The 18,050-nt window shown below is 42.7% G+C and overlaps 1 protein-coding gene across 1 annotated transcript; it reads left to right on the top strand.

Annotated features, from left to right (window-relative positions):
• The first annotated feature begins 460 nt into the window (after positions 1-460).
• On the top strand, positions 461-17,735 carry CEP55 (centrosomal protein 55). Its single transcript, XM_077350276.1, has 9 exons — positions 461-639; positions 2,179-2,372; positions 5,020-5,295; positions 6,960-7,025; positions 9,485-9,626; positions 11,874-12,175; positions 13,954-14,025; positions 14,439-14,564; positions 16,636-17,735. The coding sequence occupies exons 2-9, from the start codon at positions 2,190-2,192 to the stop codon at positions 16,840-16,842; spliced, it is 1,374 nt and encodes a 457-aa protein (XP_077206391.1). The 5' UTR covers positions 461-639; positions 2,179-2,189; the 3' UTR covers positions 16,843-17,735.
• The last annotated feature ends 315 nt before the right edge of the window (positions 17,736-18,050 follow it).

Consider the following 18,050-nt stretch of genomic DNA (forward strand, 5'->3'; position numbering starts at 1 on the left):
GCATGAGCTTTCGTGTGCAGGAAGGTCTGAGCAAGTGTGCCTGCGTACGAAAGCTCACACCTTGAATAAATCTTTGTTGGTCTTAAAGGTGCCATTGGACTCAAATGTTGTGCTATTTCACACTAACACAGTTACCCACATGAACCTGAGTTAAAGTAGGTTCTAGTCGAAATATAAGCTTTCATGTGCATGCACGCTTCTTCGGGTAAATAGCGCGCATGCACACAAAAGCTTGCACCTTAAACAAAACCTTGTGAGCCTTAAAGGTGCCATCAGACTCAAACTTCATCCTGCTGCTTCAGGTCAACCCGGCCACCCACCAGCACCTACCTCAGCTACACTAGGCTGAGCCCCCCCCCCCCGCCCTGCGGGTCTCCCCCGCAACGCCTCCACTTCCGGCCCTGCCTCCTCGGCTATGCCTCGTCGCCCAGCAACGCAGCGGAAATGGCGTCAAGAGCGTGCCGCGGCATTCAAACTCCCGGAAGCAGCCTTCAAAAGGCGCTGGCTTCGAGCGGGGCGCAGCGACGCTTCTAGAGCCGTCTTGTCCGCTGCGGTCTCTGTCCGGAAGCGGCTCTCCCGGCCGGCTGAGCCCACCCGGCCCCTCCCCGAGTCGGGGGCTCCGAGGCGCTTCGGCAGCGGGTAAGAAGCAGCTGCGCCTGCTGCGACCAGGGCTCGGGGGACTTGTCAGCTTTCTGCGAGCTGGACATAGCCGGGGGAGAAGCACAGAGCTATCTTCGGACGGGCAATGCGCCTCTTGCCCACGTCCTCCGGCGTTTCCCGGAGTGCGGTGCTCCACGGGCGGCCCTGCCTCGTCCGGCTCCTATGAGCTGCATCTCTGTCGCTCCCCTGTCTGCAGCAAAGTCCACCAGACTTTCTCTCACACATACATTTAAGGTCAGATATATTCCCCTGGCTCCTCGCTGTTCTCCTCGGCTTCAAGTGCAGGATTTCAGACTGCTACGCCTTGACAGGCAGGCTGCAGTCAGACCTTGGGGAGGGTACCCTCGGTTAGTAACCCCCACCACCGTTTTGCCAAGCCCCATGAAGCCTCACTCCTGTTTCTTCTTCCAGCCCTCTTCCTAGCTTTACATGACTATGTAGTGGAAGGAGCTGGAGTTTCACTTGTGGAGTAGTGTTTGACAAACTGTTTATTTGGAGACCCTTCACCTTAACAGGACTCCTAAATGTTCAGAATTATTTCTGCAGTCTGGCTGTCCGGTCCTAGTTTTGCTTAATTTTCAGCACAATCCTAAAATTACTCCACTTTATTTGGAGTAAACCCCACTGAGTATACCTGAGCAGGATTCTGCATAGCCCTGTTTAGGATTGCTGTTTTTGCTGCTTAGCTGCTAGAAAGAACATTGCCTTCTCCCAATGAATTGTTCTTTTGGCTTTGCAAGGAGGAGTTGTGTTTGTCTATTTGTGGCCTGCAGTTGGATTGAGGCTTTGGTCCTGTGTACCCTTCCTTGGGAGTAAGTGCAATTGAACTTGGGTACAAAGTTTGAGTGTATGAATGCACAATTCTTCAGATATACCTCTTTTGCATGCATATGAAAGCTTATACTCTGAATAATACTTTGTTGCTCTTAAAGATGCTACTGCACTCAATTTTTTTTCTGCTGCTCCAGACCAACATAGCTACCCACCTGAATCTGAATAGCATACACTAGAATGGTATACAGTGTTATGTACTGTTGCACATCTATATTGTGTACTTATGCACACACAAAGACTAGTTACATACAGTTAAATTTGCACTAAATTGTTAGCAGTTGGCACGAATTAGCTTTAAAAGTCCTTATATTCAGTATTAAGTTTCATATAGTCTGTATAAACTTTAGCACCAATAGAATACATCTTAAATCACAATCTCTGCTCTGATATCTTGGTATACACAACTTTTTACTGTAATCAGTTAAGGTTGGAGGGTTGTTGACAACTTGAATTGGTTGAAGTTAAGAGTTGAGAACTTGAAACACTTGGGACTTGGAAATCTTGAGACTGAGTGTTTGGATTTTAACTTAAGTGTGAACTGAATCAATCTGTGAGTGAGATCTGAGTCCCACATCTTGTCTATGGACTGGTGGGAGTTGTAAAGCCAGTTGTGTCGTTTTTGTACTGCACTGATGAAGAGGCTTCTGGTTCAACAATTCTTGATTGTGTATGTGTTTTTTTAAGAAAACCTAAAAATGACATCCAAAGCCACCAGTGAGACAAATGTCACCAAGTGGAGGCTGAAGTCTGGAGATTCCAAATCTGAAACCGAGTTGCAGATATATAAGAAAGAAAATGCAGCCCTGAAAAAATCTTTGGAAGAAATCATTAAAGGCAAAACCAAAATGACACCTGAAGAAAGAAAAAGGCTTCTGGAGGTGATGCTAACTTTAAACTGTTTCATTTTTTACTTTCTGGCTATTGTAAGTGGTAAAGGTAAAGATATCCCCTGTGCAAGCACCGAGTCATGTCTGACCCTTGGGGTGACGCCCTCTAGCGTTTTCATGGCAGACTCAATACAGGGTGGTTTGCCAGTGCCTTCCCCAGTCATTACAGTTTACCCCCCAGCAGCAAGCTGGGTACTCATTAGAGCCTCTTGTGGCACAGAGTGGTAAGGCAGCCGTCTGAAAGCTTTGCCCATGAGGCTGGGAGTTCAATCCCAGCAGCCGGCTCAAGGTTGACTCAGCCTTCCATCCTTCCGAGGTCGGTAAAATGAATACCCAGCTTGCTGGGGGGTAAACGGTAATGACTGGGGAAGGCACTAGCAAACCACCCCGTATTGAGTCTGCCATGAAAACGCTGGAGGGCGTCACCCCAAGGGTCAGACATGACTCGGTGCTTGCACAGGGGATACCTTTACCTTTACCTTTATTGTAAGTGGTGACTTAAACTGTGCCAAACAGTTTGACTGCCTTTTAACTTTAAAACTTGGGTGCTAGTTCATGCATGCTCACTCAGAAATTGCCTCTTAAGGTGCAATCTCTCACCAAGGCTTTCCTTTGAGCCCTTGATAGGCAATGCAGTAGGGACACAAAGTTGCTCCTTCAGTTGAATGAGGAGTGCCTATTCACACAAGATCTCTAAGTGAACTCTGGAGCATCAGTTGTTGAAAAACTAATGGTGGAATTAATTATCCGAGTTGAGAGCCAGCATGGTGTAGTGGTTAAGAGTGGCAGCCTCTAATCTGGAAAACTGGGTTTGATTCCCCTTTCCTCCACATGCAGCCAGCTGGGTGACCTTGGACCAGTCACAGTTCTCAGAGCTCTCTCAGGGTGGCTGTTGCAGGGAGAGAAAGGAAAGGCGATTGTAAGCCACTTTGAATCTTCTTTAGGTAGTGAAAAGCATGTTACAAAAAACAGTTGCTCTTAACTCCTTTGCCGCATAACCTGCTCATAAGGAGGCCCCTTGGTGTGAATAGATGGGTTTGAGGAAGGTGAGTGGTAGTAACTCATGGAATCTTATACTAGATTAAATGCTATTAGTGCCACTGGTGTTTCGCTTTATTTCTCATTCAGATGTCAAGCTAAATAGGAGATGGGGAGATGTAAACCAGAGATCATTGCAAAAGTTGTGTAGTCTACCTGACAAAAATAACAAGTCCTGATTGTGCAGAAGCCCCATCATGTCTGCTTCTTGTTTCCTTTGTACATCCCAAGTTTGTAATCCTGCAGCTGCAAGGGGTGGTGCTATTTAAACTATAGTTTTTGATTTTGAACATACAAGGAGCCATAATTCGTATAAATTGTGGGGAACAAACCAGTTACAAACTCTCTTGAAATGTGCTTTGCTGTCCAGCAACAAACCTTGCCTGGTTGCGGTGTCTAGATTCAGATGCCATAGCTAACTGGAACCTGGCCAAACTTTGGCTTATATAAATCATATTTTGAGATGTCTAAATGCAGCTGTGGGATTTCCTCTGACTTCACGAGAACCAGATTGATCTTTGCGTTGACTACTCTAGAGTGGAGAGCAGGAGCTTCCAGTTGTGTGCACCTCTGGCCTTCTCTATGGAGAACAACCTGTGTTTCCAGTTCTTCTGCTCCTTTTCTCCAAGGCTCAGAGGTCCTTCTTTTCATTCAACTAGAGTCCCTTCTATGCTGTCCTGAACTAGAAATTATTTGCAACTATTCAAATGGCCCCGATGGTGTCTGATGCAGCAGCTGCTGTTGGCACGGTTGTAGTCTGCCTAAAGCTGACTCTGGTTTTTATTCATTTGTTTAAAGACAAATATCATTGTAATGGATAATGAAGCAGCATCTCTGATGAGGTCACTCTCCCCATAACAGCTCACATATACACTTAAATCTGCTGTGTACCTCAAGGTAGCAAAACAAGCTTAATGCCCTTGTTGTTGTTATTCCTGTTAATAGGGTGTCTTGCTCAAGTGCACTTCCAGATTATTCCTCAGGATGCCACATCATGTCATCCAGCCTCCAATTTGAGGCTTTTAAGAGCAATTGGTAATTGGACAGTGAACACCTGTTAGCTTCCCATGCAGAATGTGCAGCAGGTCCACTGTATTAGTAGAGTAAAGCACTTTGTTACCTTAATGGATAATTTCCTGTTACCGACATCAGCACAGACTGGAGCCTTTCCTTTACAGAAATGCAGTCTTTGTACGGTACAGTTCCTTATTTTTAAAAAGTTGAGTCTCACAAATACCTAACTGTACAGTAGTTGAGCCTACTCTAAAAACAGGAAAAAATTGCATGATATATCGACTTTTTAATTCATGGACCCACTAAAATAAAATAGTCATGCCCATTCCAAATAGTCTCTGCTTGTTTCACAGGCAAAGAGTGAGATTTATAACTGGAAATGTGCACATGTCAGCTTAGGCAAAGTGCTACAAAAATAAACATTCCAGGCACACTACTTCTCTGGTATCAAAGGAAAACTGCAGGCAGTCCCTGAAGCTGGTGTTTCATCATAATTTTTGAATATGCATATTACAAAATAGGCATATAATATTCTGAAGTGGTTATCCAGTTTCTTTATTCAAATATCTGCTTACATTTCACATAGAAAATATTAGCCCTTGAAACAGAAAATGAAAAATGCAAGGGCATCCTTGGAGAGAGAGATAACGAAATCCAACGCATGAAGGACGAGCTGAAAAAAAGAGGCAAAAGTGACGATCTTGCCAGCCTACAGAACCAACTGGAAGTGAAAACAAAGGAAATGGCAAAGAGAGAACAGCTGCTTGCTTCTGTCTTGGACGAGATGGCCCGTCTGAAAAATGAGTTGGCTACAAAGTGCTCAGAGCTTGAAAACAGACCCAGAACTGTTCAAGTTTCCCAGGCAAGTTATCCTGTTTGTTAATGTAATCATGAAAGTTTCTACATGTAGACCAGGGGTAGTCAACCTGTGGTCCTCCAGATGTCCGTGGACTACAATTCCCATGAGCCCCTGCTAGCAAATGCTGGCAGGGGTTCATGGGAATTGTAGTCCACTGTCATCTGGAGGACCACAGGCTGACTACCCCTGATGTAGACAATCCCCACGGAGCCAGAGCCACTCATATGAAGCGGTAGCTGAGCTTTCACAGGTTTAATCTGAAATGGGTTCAGGTTGACTAATTGAAGGTGGGATGGTTTGAATTGGGCCTTGTCTGGGGCTCCTTGTGGCCTCACCAGCTCCCCATCGTTTCCTGAATGAATGCAGTTCATTCCCATTCACTGTAAGGGGCAATATAGGAAAAGAGAGATCTGGTGGCTTCATAGCCTGAATCTGAACAGAGTGCTTTTTAAATGGGGCCTAACTTCCGGGAATTGGCTTGACCTGGAATCGCTGGATCCTTTATCCTGCAATCCCATTTGACAGTTCAATGTAGCTGGTCTGGGATTCAGAAGATTTGTGGAGAGAAGGTGGGTTTACTGACAAAGCAGGTTATACCGAGGGTACACTGTGAAGCTGCCTGTAGTGCCATCATGCTACAGTCTGATGTACCTCTACTTTCATACCAAGTGGGTCAGGCTATGTATTGAATTTCATTGTCTTTTGCCATAATCTTGTGATCCATTTGACATGAGAGTCCTCTTCAAGTTATTAGCATAGGAGGACTGACTGCTCTTATGGGATTCCTACACTGTACTGCTCTGCAGGAGGGGGGCTAATTTGGAAAAATTAAACCAATTTATCCTGCCATGGAAGACAGATTAGGCACAGAGTGGGACAGATACAAGGTCAGCTTCATAGCGCTGTGTGGCTCCGAACCCAGGTCTCTCTGGACCTGAGTCACCATAAGTTAGAAGTGACAACACTTAATTTACACATGTCTAGAGTCCAGTCCTAGCTCAAGCCACTGTAACTACACTGGTGTTCTCCAAACAGCATGAATAAATAGTAGTTTAGCTGGGATATTAGAATCTTTTTCTGTATGTTGAAATGTTTATGGCAATGATTGGGCATTCCAAAAGGTAGTAAAGTGGAATTCATTTCTGTGTAGCAGAAAATGGTCTGTTAGATCTCCTGAATCTGTCTTCCTTGTTCTTTTGGGGTGTTTGTTGCTTGTTCCACAATTCAGACATCAGCAGTACAGACTAATTCCTAAATACCTATATATTGTCACCTATTCGGAAGAACAGCATCTGGCAAATCTCTATTTGATGTGGAAGCCTTGTTTTCTAGCTGTACCACTTGCAATGGCCAGGTGGCACTAGAACATTGGCTGTGACATTTATAAAGGGAGAAGCTTCTTGGTGTATCAAGAGTACTATTTAAATGAAGCAAAAAAGTTACCTGCAGGGTAGAATGTAAGTAATCAAAGTCTAGTGGGCTTAAGGCCATTGGATGACAATTGAAATGTTTTTTGAATGTAGACAGTTGAAGATTCTACTAGTGCATGGCTGAAAAATGATGGAATCGTTAGTAATACATGGAGCATTCTCCCCACCCCTGGATTGTGCTCTTTTAGTTCTTGCAACGAATGAATGAAGGTCAGACCTTTTCTCATTTGTTTTCAGGAAACTGGTGCGAGTTGCCCTGGATCACAAAGAGATGTGAATGAAGTTGAAATCCAGCTCAAAGATGTAAGACTTTATGCAGGGCACTGTATATATTCACAACTATAGCAAAATTTCTAAATTCAGACTGCTCCCTCTATCCTTTGCCTGTTAACTGGAATTTAAATCCCATGGAGTTAAATGGAACTTACTCCTAAGTGTGCATAGGAGTATAGCCTTACTACACAAAGACAATAATATTAATAGAAATGTATCCATTACTATGTACGTTTTTAGAATTTAGAAGCAGACTTTCTAAAAATGCAAGTCATTTACGAAATTAATAATGTAATAGCTATAACACCAGTCTGATAGATCTTGAAGCTGTAAACTTTTATCACTTTGAAAACCATTGAGAAGTGGAATGCAGATACTTAGACATAGTTCTCACTTGGATTAACAGTGCAGTCTTATCCACACTCACCAGTGTAAGCCCCTTTGAACATAGTGAGGTTTAAAAGTCCTACTATGCTCAATGTAAGTGTGTTCTTTCTTTGCAGGGGAATTCCCTAATCAAATATTTCAGTTTCATTAAAATCAATAGTCATGCATATGGCATGGTGTGCTGTGTTCATTTTGTTTACTAATTGAGTCCAGCAGTTGTTCTAAATGACACAATACAATTTACAGGCAATGAAAGTCTATCTCAGTTCAAAATCTTCTTGAAAATCCATATACTTGACTTCAGGTTATGAGATATGGAAAGACACGGCTGGTGTCGTGAATAGATTTACCAGATCTCACGGACTTGAGTCCTGGCAATATGATCTGTACACATGGCTGTATCTTTTTTTAATATGCCTGAGACAGCAACATGGGAGCCAGACTTCCGTCCAGTCCGATAGTTAGTTTGCATGTCTGTAACAAACATCATAGTTTCATCTTGGTGTAACAGTCAATATATGCATCTATAAAAATGTATTGCAGGTCTCGACAAGGAGTCTTGTTTTGTGTGCTAGTTAAAAGTAGCTAAAAGAGCTATGGTTTAGTGGCAGAAGACAAGCTTTTCCGACAGGTAGCTCCAGCTTCAATCCCAGCCATCTTCAGTTAAAAGATCTTGGGTAGAAGTTAGAGAAGACACTGTGTAACTATATGGACCCAATATGCAGCAGTTTCATATGTAAAGCCCTTAAAACAGGATGCTGAAGCATGCTGACTGTGCAGTCTTTTGCAAAGTCTAGCTCACTGATTTCATCAACTTGTTCTGACAATCATGACATAGGGATGCAAAACATAAGTCTTATGTACTGGTTGCCCATTAATTGCTCACCGGAAGAAACTTATATTTGCAAATATCGCTAAAATGTCCTTGAAGGTGCTGAAGTACGTTTTTGCCTGCTTTTTAAGACTGACAAGGCCATTAAGAAGGCTTTTGGATTTTGGCCATCAACCTGGAACTATTTGGCACTTCTATGCACACACAGAATAATGCACTTTCAATTGACTTCCAATGCACTTTGCAAAGGGACTTTGCTGAAACATCAGAATCCATTTGCAAATGAACACATTGAAAAAGTATTTATTTATTTATTTATATATTCCCCTCCTGTACTGGCTTTTAACTAGTTTGCAGTTAATCTCCCTTTCTACTGATGCAAGGAGGAAAGAACAATTTTTCATCCTTGCCCCTTCTTGTAGCTCCCCTCCCTGGTTAAGAACATGAGAATACTGGATCAGACCAATAGTCCATCTGAATCTGGAGATTCCCATCAGTCACCACTGATAGATTAATGGATTCATGAACTGGGAAAATGCGGTCTGTGGTTCATGATATTCCCCATTCATGAATCACAGAATGCCACAAGTCAAGCCTCATTACAAACCACTTCAGTCTGCTAGATACAACAAATTCACAGGGTCTCTGTTGGACTCACCTCTACCTGCCTTCCAAGTTTGCTGAGTGTTAGATGTATAGGGTCCCAGTTATGGGCTTCCAAAGTAGGTGCCCTCAGGGAAGTTCTTATTTTTCCAGAACACATTTTCAGGGGGCACCTTCTTTGGTGAGACATACTTTAAATCACATACGTCAAATACTTACAAAATTTTAGACAGAAGTGTATGGTTCCGAAGTGAATGAAATGGATCCCGTGCAAACTAGGAACATTAGAATCACAGGGGACCAGATGCTTCTCTACATGCCCTCCAAGTTGTTGCCTTGAAGTTTTGTAAACATTTTGATTGAGCAGAGACAGTCTGTCAGAGAACGTACCTGCTCACAAACCAGCACAAACTTCCATGAACAATGTCAGAGTTTGCAGAAAGTTCATGCCAGGCATCCTGCCACAAACCTGACTTCATGAACGATGATCAAAACAAAATTAATCACAAAATTTGCTTCATGGTTCAATCCTTGCCAAGTCCTAGTTGCTAGATTTTGATGCTCAAAATGAACTTTGTTCTCTGGAGCATTTGTACATGGAATACATTTGATGTACAGGAAAAAATACTGGTTGGCCATTTGACTAACATTCTTTTCTCCCCTAAAGGCTTTGGAGAAAAATCACCAGTGGCTGATATATGATCAACAGCGGGAGGCCTACGTTCAGGGCCTCTTGGCAAGGATCTTTGCACTAGAGCAGCAGTACAAACTTGATGTCCGACAGGAAGTCAAAGAAACCCAAACTGAAGGTATTGGTTGGCTCTCCTTCAAACAGAACAGGATTCATAAAAATCATATTTTGTATTGAATTGCTTTCCCAAGTCAGGATTTTGTTTTGTTTAGATTTTGTGGTGTTTAGTAATACAATATTTGAAAACATAAAACTGACATCTGATTCTCACACTTGACACATTTTCATAGTAATGTAAGAACAGTTGACTCAAAAAAATTTTGGTTGCTGTCCAATCACTTAGGTATCTGTCCACACACACACACACACCAGCACTATGTAACACAGCATTCTTTACATTGCACAGTAGCTCAAGGTACCCAACATGCAAATTAAAATTTGAAGCGGATGTATAAAAGTTGTTTTTTTAGGTGTGGATGTTTTAAACATACATCGTAAAAAAATGACTCCCAAAGGCATGTGTGCATCTCCCAAGAACTATCACTTCTATAGGACAAATAGCTCTGGGGAGACTTGATGAATGAGGGCATTGACCTTTTTCTTACCTTGCACCTAGTTTACACAAACCTCTTCCTTCATTTCATTATGGCATGTTCAGGGAAAGCGGGCTTAACTAAGCTTCTGTTTGGGCCCCATGAATAAAGCAGGCACAGACCTGGCTAACTGACTGGCTTCTTCTTTTCCCAGAGCGCCTGATTCACGTGCTAGCTGAATGTGGGGATCTTAATAAATTACAATTTGTTCACTGGGATGCCCTCAGCCCCTTTATCAGCTGCCCAGCCATTTGTGAGTCTTCTGACATTCCAAAGTGTTGGACTCCATAGAATGGCCGGGGGTCATCAAGTAAATAGGATTCACTTTGTGTTCAAACAGCAGTAGGGAAAACATGTTCATTCTTCAGCTTGTAATGATGGATTCCTTTAGTTTTTGCCACCATAATGTCAAAAAAGGTTTCCATGTTTTCAAAAAAAGGTTTTAAGACTCTCCGATCTCTCAAGCAAATGAACTCACTTAACCTTAACATTTCATAATGTAACAAACTTTGGTCACTTCGGGTTTAGTACACATATTTGTAACAGAGTTCCTCTCTTTTTTTTTTTCCAATTATCACTTTAGCTGCCAAGATGACATCTAACACTGTGAGAAGCACGGCCTAATAGAATGACTTTGCGATTTGGGGGGGGGGGGGGTTGAAACTCGAAGAAGAGTGTGCCTTCAAGTCACAATCAGTTCACAGTGACCCTATCCACAGGGCAGTCCAGGCAAAAGATAAGCAGAGGTGGTTTGCCATTGGTTTCTTCCACATAGTAACCCCAACCTTCTTGAAGTTCTTCAAAAATTGACAGCAGCCAACTCTGCTTAGCTCCCAAGTACTGATGAGCCTGAGTTAACTTTGGCTGCTAGTTGAAGCTAGAATATACTGTTAATATTTAGGATAATTTTCTGTAGTGTTTTCTTTTTTAAAAACCTTTTGAATGTGCCCATGATATTTGCAAATAATCCATTAACGTACCCATAGCTCCAACATGCATGAAAAATTGTCTTGTAGTACTATGTCTTTTAAAGATTTTTTCCTTTATCTTCATAAAAAAGCTGCCATGTACTACAGGCCTGCTGCAATAAAACCAACAGGTATTTGGCTTTTGGATTTCAATAGCAGCACTATTGTGCCCTTAGCATAGGCTTTCTCAATTTTTTTACCATTGTGAAACCCCTGAAACATTCTTCAGACTTCAAGAAACCCTTACACCGTGCAGAATATTGTTGGGAAGCATAGCTGTGTACATGCTCACCTTGTGCCCCTCCCCACCCCCTCCATAACCATCATTGGCCATGGGGGGGTTGACATAACTATATATGGTCATAGCACCCAATAAATGTTTTTTTTTTAAATATACAAAAAATTCCCATCCATTCAGGAAACCCTTCCAGGGCCCTCAAGAAACCCCAGGGTTTCACAAAACCCTGGTTGAGAAAGCCTTTCTTAGCATTGCTCACAGTGAGTTGGTGTGGGGAGCTGCAAGGGGCACTGAACAGACTGAGCTCAGGGGATAGTCTGTTAAATTGCATAGCTTGAGTGCCCCTAGAAAGCTTCTTGTGATTTAGCATAGTGTTAGGGGAGGCTCTCAAATTGCGTGTGTATGTGACTAGATTGTATTGGTACTGGCTTCTGATATTGTTCCCTTTGTGCTTCTGGCGTGCATCACACAGACTTGCTAACTGTCTTCCCAGAAATAATGTGTGTGTTTTTTGGGGGGTTTGCTATTCCGATTCACATTTCTCTCTTGCGGTGGGCTCCCTGCAGAAGAACAGCAGGTGCATCATGAAAAGCTGTTGGCGGCAGCCAGAAACGATCTTGAGAGAGAGAGACTTGCTGTAGCCCAGCTGCGCACTGAGCTTAACGCATTCAAAACGAAGCACGATGAAACCCAGCAAGAGCTGATTCACTTAAATGTACTGAGGTCAGAGCAGCAAGCTGACAGGCAGGCTCTTCAGGAGGAAAACCGCATCAAAGGAGAGCTAATAAAGAGGCTTATGCACGAAAGCAAGTTAACCAGAGAAAAGTGTGAAGAAGAAAGGAAAAGGACAGAGGCTCTTGTGTCTCAGGTTAGTCCAGGCTTTGTTTGCAACACTTAAATGGCACCCTTTCTCCAGGCACCCATTGTGACATACAGCACAACTTGGTAACATTAAAACCACTAACAACCAGTAAGGCCAACCATCAAGCTAACAGCATAAATATAGGCCCTAAAACCAGAAATGTGCTCAACCCATTAAAAACTGCATTGTCCAAAATAGCTCAGTATTGGCCTATCCAAAGGAAAGGTCCGGACAATGGTGTGCATTTCACCATCCGTGACCTGTCGAGAAAGGCCTTCTGACTTCCTCTTTCGCCTGCAGCCCACTGAGCATTCTTGAAGCTTTGTTTCTGGGCATCTACAGACCCTCAGGAGCAGCATAGGATGCAAAAGGGAAGCCTGTAATGAAGGGGAAAAGAAGCGGCAGAAATCGCTGCCTTCTCTCCCACAGTCAGAAACACTGTTCTGCTGGACAGCTTGCATGACTGGATGTGTGCCACTATTTCCAAATTAATAGGCGATACCAAGTTGGCATTGTCTGTTCCTGTGACCAGCTCCCACAGTGCTGCTGTTGTTCTTTACAGCCAACAATCCAAATCTACTTGCTGCCGCTTTAACGTTCAGTATTAGATGTGAGATGAGCACCCACATGAAATGAAACCTTCTCCCAGAATATTGCACAAGTGGTTGAAATCGGCATGTGCAAAATGTCTAGCCTAAGAATAAGTAGAATTCTCCTAGTACACAATGCTTTCAGAAGAATGTTCTGTGGCCACATTGTCTTCCCTGAAAAGTGATTTAACTGCTTTGTGAAGCCAGGTGGCATCGATAAGCATGTGATAAACTATACACAGGGAAGACTGGTACCCACAACTTGGGTGCAATCACATAGGCAGAATCCCATTGAAATTATTCACAATGGAGCAAGTGAATATTGATAGAAGAGCTATTTCTAGGAGGACTTATTGAATCCCAAGATCCTATCTAACTTCTATGAAAACAAGAATTTTTCAATCAAGTTAACTGAGGGTATATAAGGAAAATTCTAATTTATGATAGACAATTATAGTGGCAAATCCCTGTCTTAGTAAAGGTGTATTCCATGCACAGACATGTTTGATAAGAGTTGGGGGGGGGGGGTTGTGCAGACAGGAGGGACCTTTGAGGCATTCAGGAAAATCCCCCCTCATAGGTCACTCCTGCCCTTTCATGGTGATGCAGCACTGGTGAGCTGCCCTCATGGTGCCCCCAAACAGCCCACATGTATTCACATGCAAGCCTTTTCCCATTTAGAGATAATAAGAAAGGAAGCAAGTGGCCCACTGGAAAGGGTCTGAGGGATTTGTGCTCAGAAGAATTTGCACTGTGTTCCTATAAGATGCAAGAAGACACACATACCCTTACTTCAAAGGTGTTACTTGGTAAAAACAGTTCCTGTGCAAATGCCACTAATGTTCTTGATGCATCTTGAGTTTACATTGGTATGTGAATTTGCTTTAGCATCCAAGCATACATGCCGTTGAAAGTAATGCTGTGTGGAGTGAGAGGGATCCATCCGCACTTGGATATGCACCCAGCTTGGGTGTACCGCTTTTGACCCTTTTGTTTAATGAATGAGAAAGGCATTTGAGGAAGCAGTAGAGGTGAAGGACGGGAATTTCTTCTCTGTACTTGACTAACCTTTATTTGTGGGATGTAACTGAATACTTCCCGGTAGAACCCACAGAAAACTTTTCTCATGTCTAGAGTTTTATAATTTGGAAGCTTCTTATCAGACTTTGGTATTGTTTATATGCTCCCCAATAGGTTGAACTGCTTCATAGATCTCTCTTAAAGCAGCAAGAAGAACACACCAGGATAGCAGCTTTGGAGCAACAGGTACCAAATTACTCTGGATTACCATTTTATTGGTGCCTCACTGTTGATGCTTCTTGAACTAATACCTCTAGCCATGCTATGAAATGCTGGTTTTAAGATTAGCAAAGTTTTGTTGGAGTTTGCAAAAGCAAGGGAATTGTTTTTCCTAATATTGTGCAAAGTTTTTGCATGCTTGAGTTGATAGCAATCTGGCTTGATGCTACTTGGAGGTTTACAGGTAATCAGATTCTCAATGGAGCCAGGATTTGAGGTTTAGAAACAAATGTGAAAAATCTTTGTTTAATGTATTTAATCTTCTTTAGTGGGCCTGTTTGGAAGTGGGTACTCTTAAAGAAACAAATATGCGGATGAAGCACCAGCCATTTAAAACACCTTTCATGCGACCCATGCTTTCCTCCATTGGTTCTTGCCAGGTCCAGGCATGTACCTCAGATTTTGAGAATGAAAAAATTGATCGCCAGAACTTGCAGCATCAGTTGCATAAGCTCCTTAAGGAGCTGCGCAAGGCAAGAGAACAGATCACGCGTCTTGAGCCTGTGGTGAGTAGTGAAGCTCAGCGTTTCTGGATGTACTTTCGTCATGTTGCTTTTAGCCAGGAGTGAAAACCTTAACAGCCTCAAAAACTAGAATTGATAGAGTATTGGCTGGGTGCTGCAGGTCCAGAGGTGGACATTCTGTGGACTGTGCACATACACAGTGGAATGTTGTTCTCTGATACAGAACGCCCTAACAGGATACGTTCTGGTACAGAATATTTAGGGAAATGTTCTGGTTCAGTGGCAGAGCACCTGTTGTGCTCACAGAAGATCCAGCATACAATCCCTGGCATCTCCAGGAAAAACGATCAAGGTGTAGCTGATGTGAAAGGCCCCTTCCCAAGATCCTGGAAAGCTGCAGCCAATCAGAGTAGATAGTAGTGGCCTTGATGGTTTGGAGGTCCGGCTCAGTATAAGACTCATGTGTTGACTGTGTTCTACCACGGAACCTTTGTGTTCAGTTCTAGAACTTAGAGACCCAAGTGCAAACAGGGTTTCTACTGGATCCTACCATTTCACGTAGCTATTGTCCCTATAATCAATATCCCCATCTTCTCTTCTGTAATCAGTATCCCCATCTTCTCTACTGATCAAAAAGTCCACTTTAAAAAGGTATATCTTTTTAAGAGTTAATCATAGCAGAACTTAAGCTATTTTGCTGGCAATATTTGCCTAGCTTGTCTTGCAGATTTGCCCCCTAGTTCTTGTCACTTTTTCAAGCAATTAGCAAAGATGCCAGAAACTGGCGCATTGTCAGTGTGGCCAGCAAACTCTCCATCTGTCATGTTCTCAGTATTTTGGGGTAGATCCTGTTCCTATTTGTTATGCCAGCAGAAAGGGGCTTATGTAAGTGAAGCTGTCCTTACCTCCCTTGGCAGCCCGCTAAAATGATACCACTAACGGATCGGTGGACTCCCAGGATCAATGTTGAGGTCTGCAGTGAGAAAGGGGAATTGGTGACCCGCGACCCTTTCTGCCAGCAGTAGTGTCTTCTGCACGTGTAAAACATCATTGGGATCCATCCCTTCATTTAAAAAAGGAACTGAACTTATAAGCCGATTACTATGGCTCAGCATTGTAATGTAGCTGAATCTGAGATGCCTGCAAAGCAGGTGTTTTTTTATGCCACTTTTTACTATAGATATTGTATTTGTGCCGTTGCTTGATGCCGTACTGTACCTTGATAAGTTGCTGTGTATTACTTTTTCTCCTTTGGATTTATCTCTGTGACCTACTCCAAAGTTTTCTTCTCCCTTACACAACTCTGCTGCTTCCCCCCTTGTGTTCAGGCACTCCTGCACAGAAACTTACGTGATGCCCCTCAACATTCTCATTCAACTTACTCGTCACAACATAGATTTTCTTTGCAGTCTCTGGCTGACCTCTTTAGTGTTTCTTCTTTACGGAAGTTCAAGGGTGCAACTTGAAAAAAAGCACACACCTGTTTCCCAAACAGAACAGCTAGATTCAATTCCAGTAGCACCATAGAGACCAGCAAAGGGGGGGTGGTGGTGGTGGTGGTGGTGGTGGTGAGAGCTTTCAAGAGTTTGAGCTCCCTTCGTCAGATGGGTCGTGAAAGTTCATATTCCAGCAATCCTGTTAGTCTTTAAGATGCTCCCGGATTCAAATCTTTCTGTTCTTCTGCAGGTCCACACGGCTAACCTCTGAAATTATCCCCTTGAATAGGAGTTGATAAATTATATCCTGTTCTTGACAAGTAGTTTGTCTCATGATGCTATGTCTGGCTGAGAAGAGCTGTTTTTTTTGTATCCTACTTTTCACTACACTAAAGGAGTCAAAGGGCAGCTTACAATCACCTTCCCTTCCTCTCCCAACAGACACCCTGTGAGGTAGGTGAAGCTGAGAGAGCTCTGAGAGAACTGCAACTGGCCCAAGTTCACTCAGCTGGCTGTAGGTGGAGCAGTGGGGAAGTAAACCCAGTTCTCCAGATTAGAAGCCACTGCTCTTGACCACTATGCCATTCTGGCTTTTATCTCCCATAAAGAAGTGCTGTCAATATGATCTCCTTTATTATAAATTAATAATATTCAGTTGTTCATATGATATATTTCAGAAGCTCCAAGAACATGCATGTATAGAAGTCCTGCACAATTTCCAGACTACCTTTGAAGACAAGCTGGTAATACAAGATGAGCGTTCTTCACCAAAACGGTCAAATCTTCTCGACGAAAGTTTCCTGGAATGCCCCAAATGTAAAGCACTATATCCTACAAGCCAGCATAGGGAATTGTTAGCCCATATTGATTTCTGTGCAGATTAAATACAGGTCAAGATACATAGGCATGTCTTAACTGTACTTATTTCAACTTTTTAAAATAAGGCTTTTAAAAACAGCTGAAATTTGGACATGAGGTGATGCCAACCCTGTGCATTAACCCAGCTTGTTCTTGGGCTTGAGTGCATATTTTGCTCCTGTCTCCCCCTCTCTCGAGGAGGCAGGAACCAAATGTAGGCATAAGGCTAGACAATTTTGTGCATTATGCTTGCTTAATGTTGGTTTCACGTGGCTTCCAATGCAGACAGATGATAAAAGACTACTGTTTCACATATGAAATAAAACACGTACAGAACATTGCCTTTTAATTAATAAAACGGGCCTTAGGAATGTTCCCAGAGGCAGCCGTGGCATCTCGTATTCTAAACTACTGATTGTATTTGCACTGTGTACAGACCAGTAGATATGTTCAGCTGATGATTTATCTTGCATGGCTTTCTAAGTGGTCGGGGAAAGGACTGGAAAACATGCCTATTTGACAGTATATCTGTTTTTATTTGATTAGAATATCATAAAACTGTTTCAACATTCCTCCAAAATACTTTTCACTATTTTCATATCTTCAGGCATTCAAACATTTGCAGGAAGAGAAATTTGTCTGCTCTGATTGCTCTGGAGGGTGTGTAGTGTCCTTTCTCAGGTATGGGAGACTAGGGGCTGGCTGTCAGGTAAAGCAGAAAATGTAGACAAAAGCCCATTTTCCAACTTCCATTAACGCTTTTTGTGCACACATAGAAACAGTGAACCTAAACACTCCTCCTAGCATTCTGGTACCCCACAGTTTAAAGCAAGGAATGTAATATATCTGAGAACCTGCTTTTTTTTCTTCTTTTTTAAAGTTTCCTCATAAACAACGAAATAAAATAAAATCAGCTTTGGTGGCATGTCTACCTGTGTCTTTTTAAATAGGGAATAAAGGGTACAAATGAAATTTTGCTTCTTTTTGATGCTATGTTTGTAGTGCAGCATTTCTCTAACTTTCTGAAATCGACATACCTCATTGTGTTCAGCATGCAATTTTTTGCTGCCATTCTCCTACACACGGAATTCAGGAGTTAAGCTACTACCGAGTAGCCATTTATTGAAGAGAGGCCTGTCTTAAGTATGGATATCCTCTTCCTTGCTGCCTCACATTGTCTTCACATCCCTAGTTTGAGCTGTGGCATGGACATCACTGTTGGGAGCTTGTGTCT

The sequence above is a fragment of the Paroedura picta genome, chromosome 8, assembly GCF_049243985.1.
Source record: "Paroedura picta isolate Pp20150507F chromosome 8, Ppicta_v3.0, whole genome shotgun sequence".
NCBI classification, from domain to species: domain Eukaryota; kingdom Metazoa; phylum Chordata; class Lepidosauria; order Squamata; family Gekkonidae; genus Paroedura; species Paroedura picta.

Coding starts and splice junctions, on each gene's coding strand:
- CEP55 (XM_077350276.1), top strand. CDS start 2,190: ATGACATCCAAAGCCACCAGTGAGACAAATGTCACCAAGTGGAGGCTG. Junction 5,296..6,959: donor GAACTGTTCAAGTTTCCCAG/GCAAGTTATCCT, acceptor ATTTGTTTTCAG/GAAACTGGTGCGAGTTGCCC. Junction 12,176..13,953: donor CAGAGGCTCTTGTGTCTCAG/GTTAGTCCAGGC, acceptor GCTCCCCAATAG/GTTGAACTGCTTCATAGATC.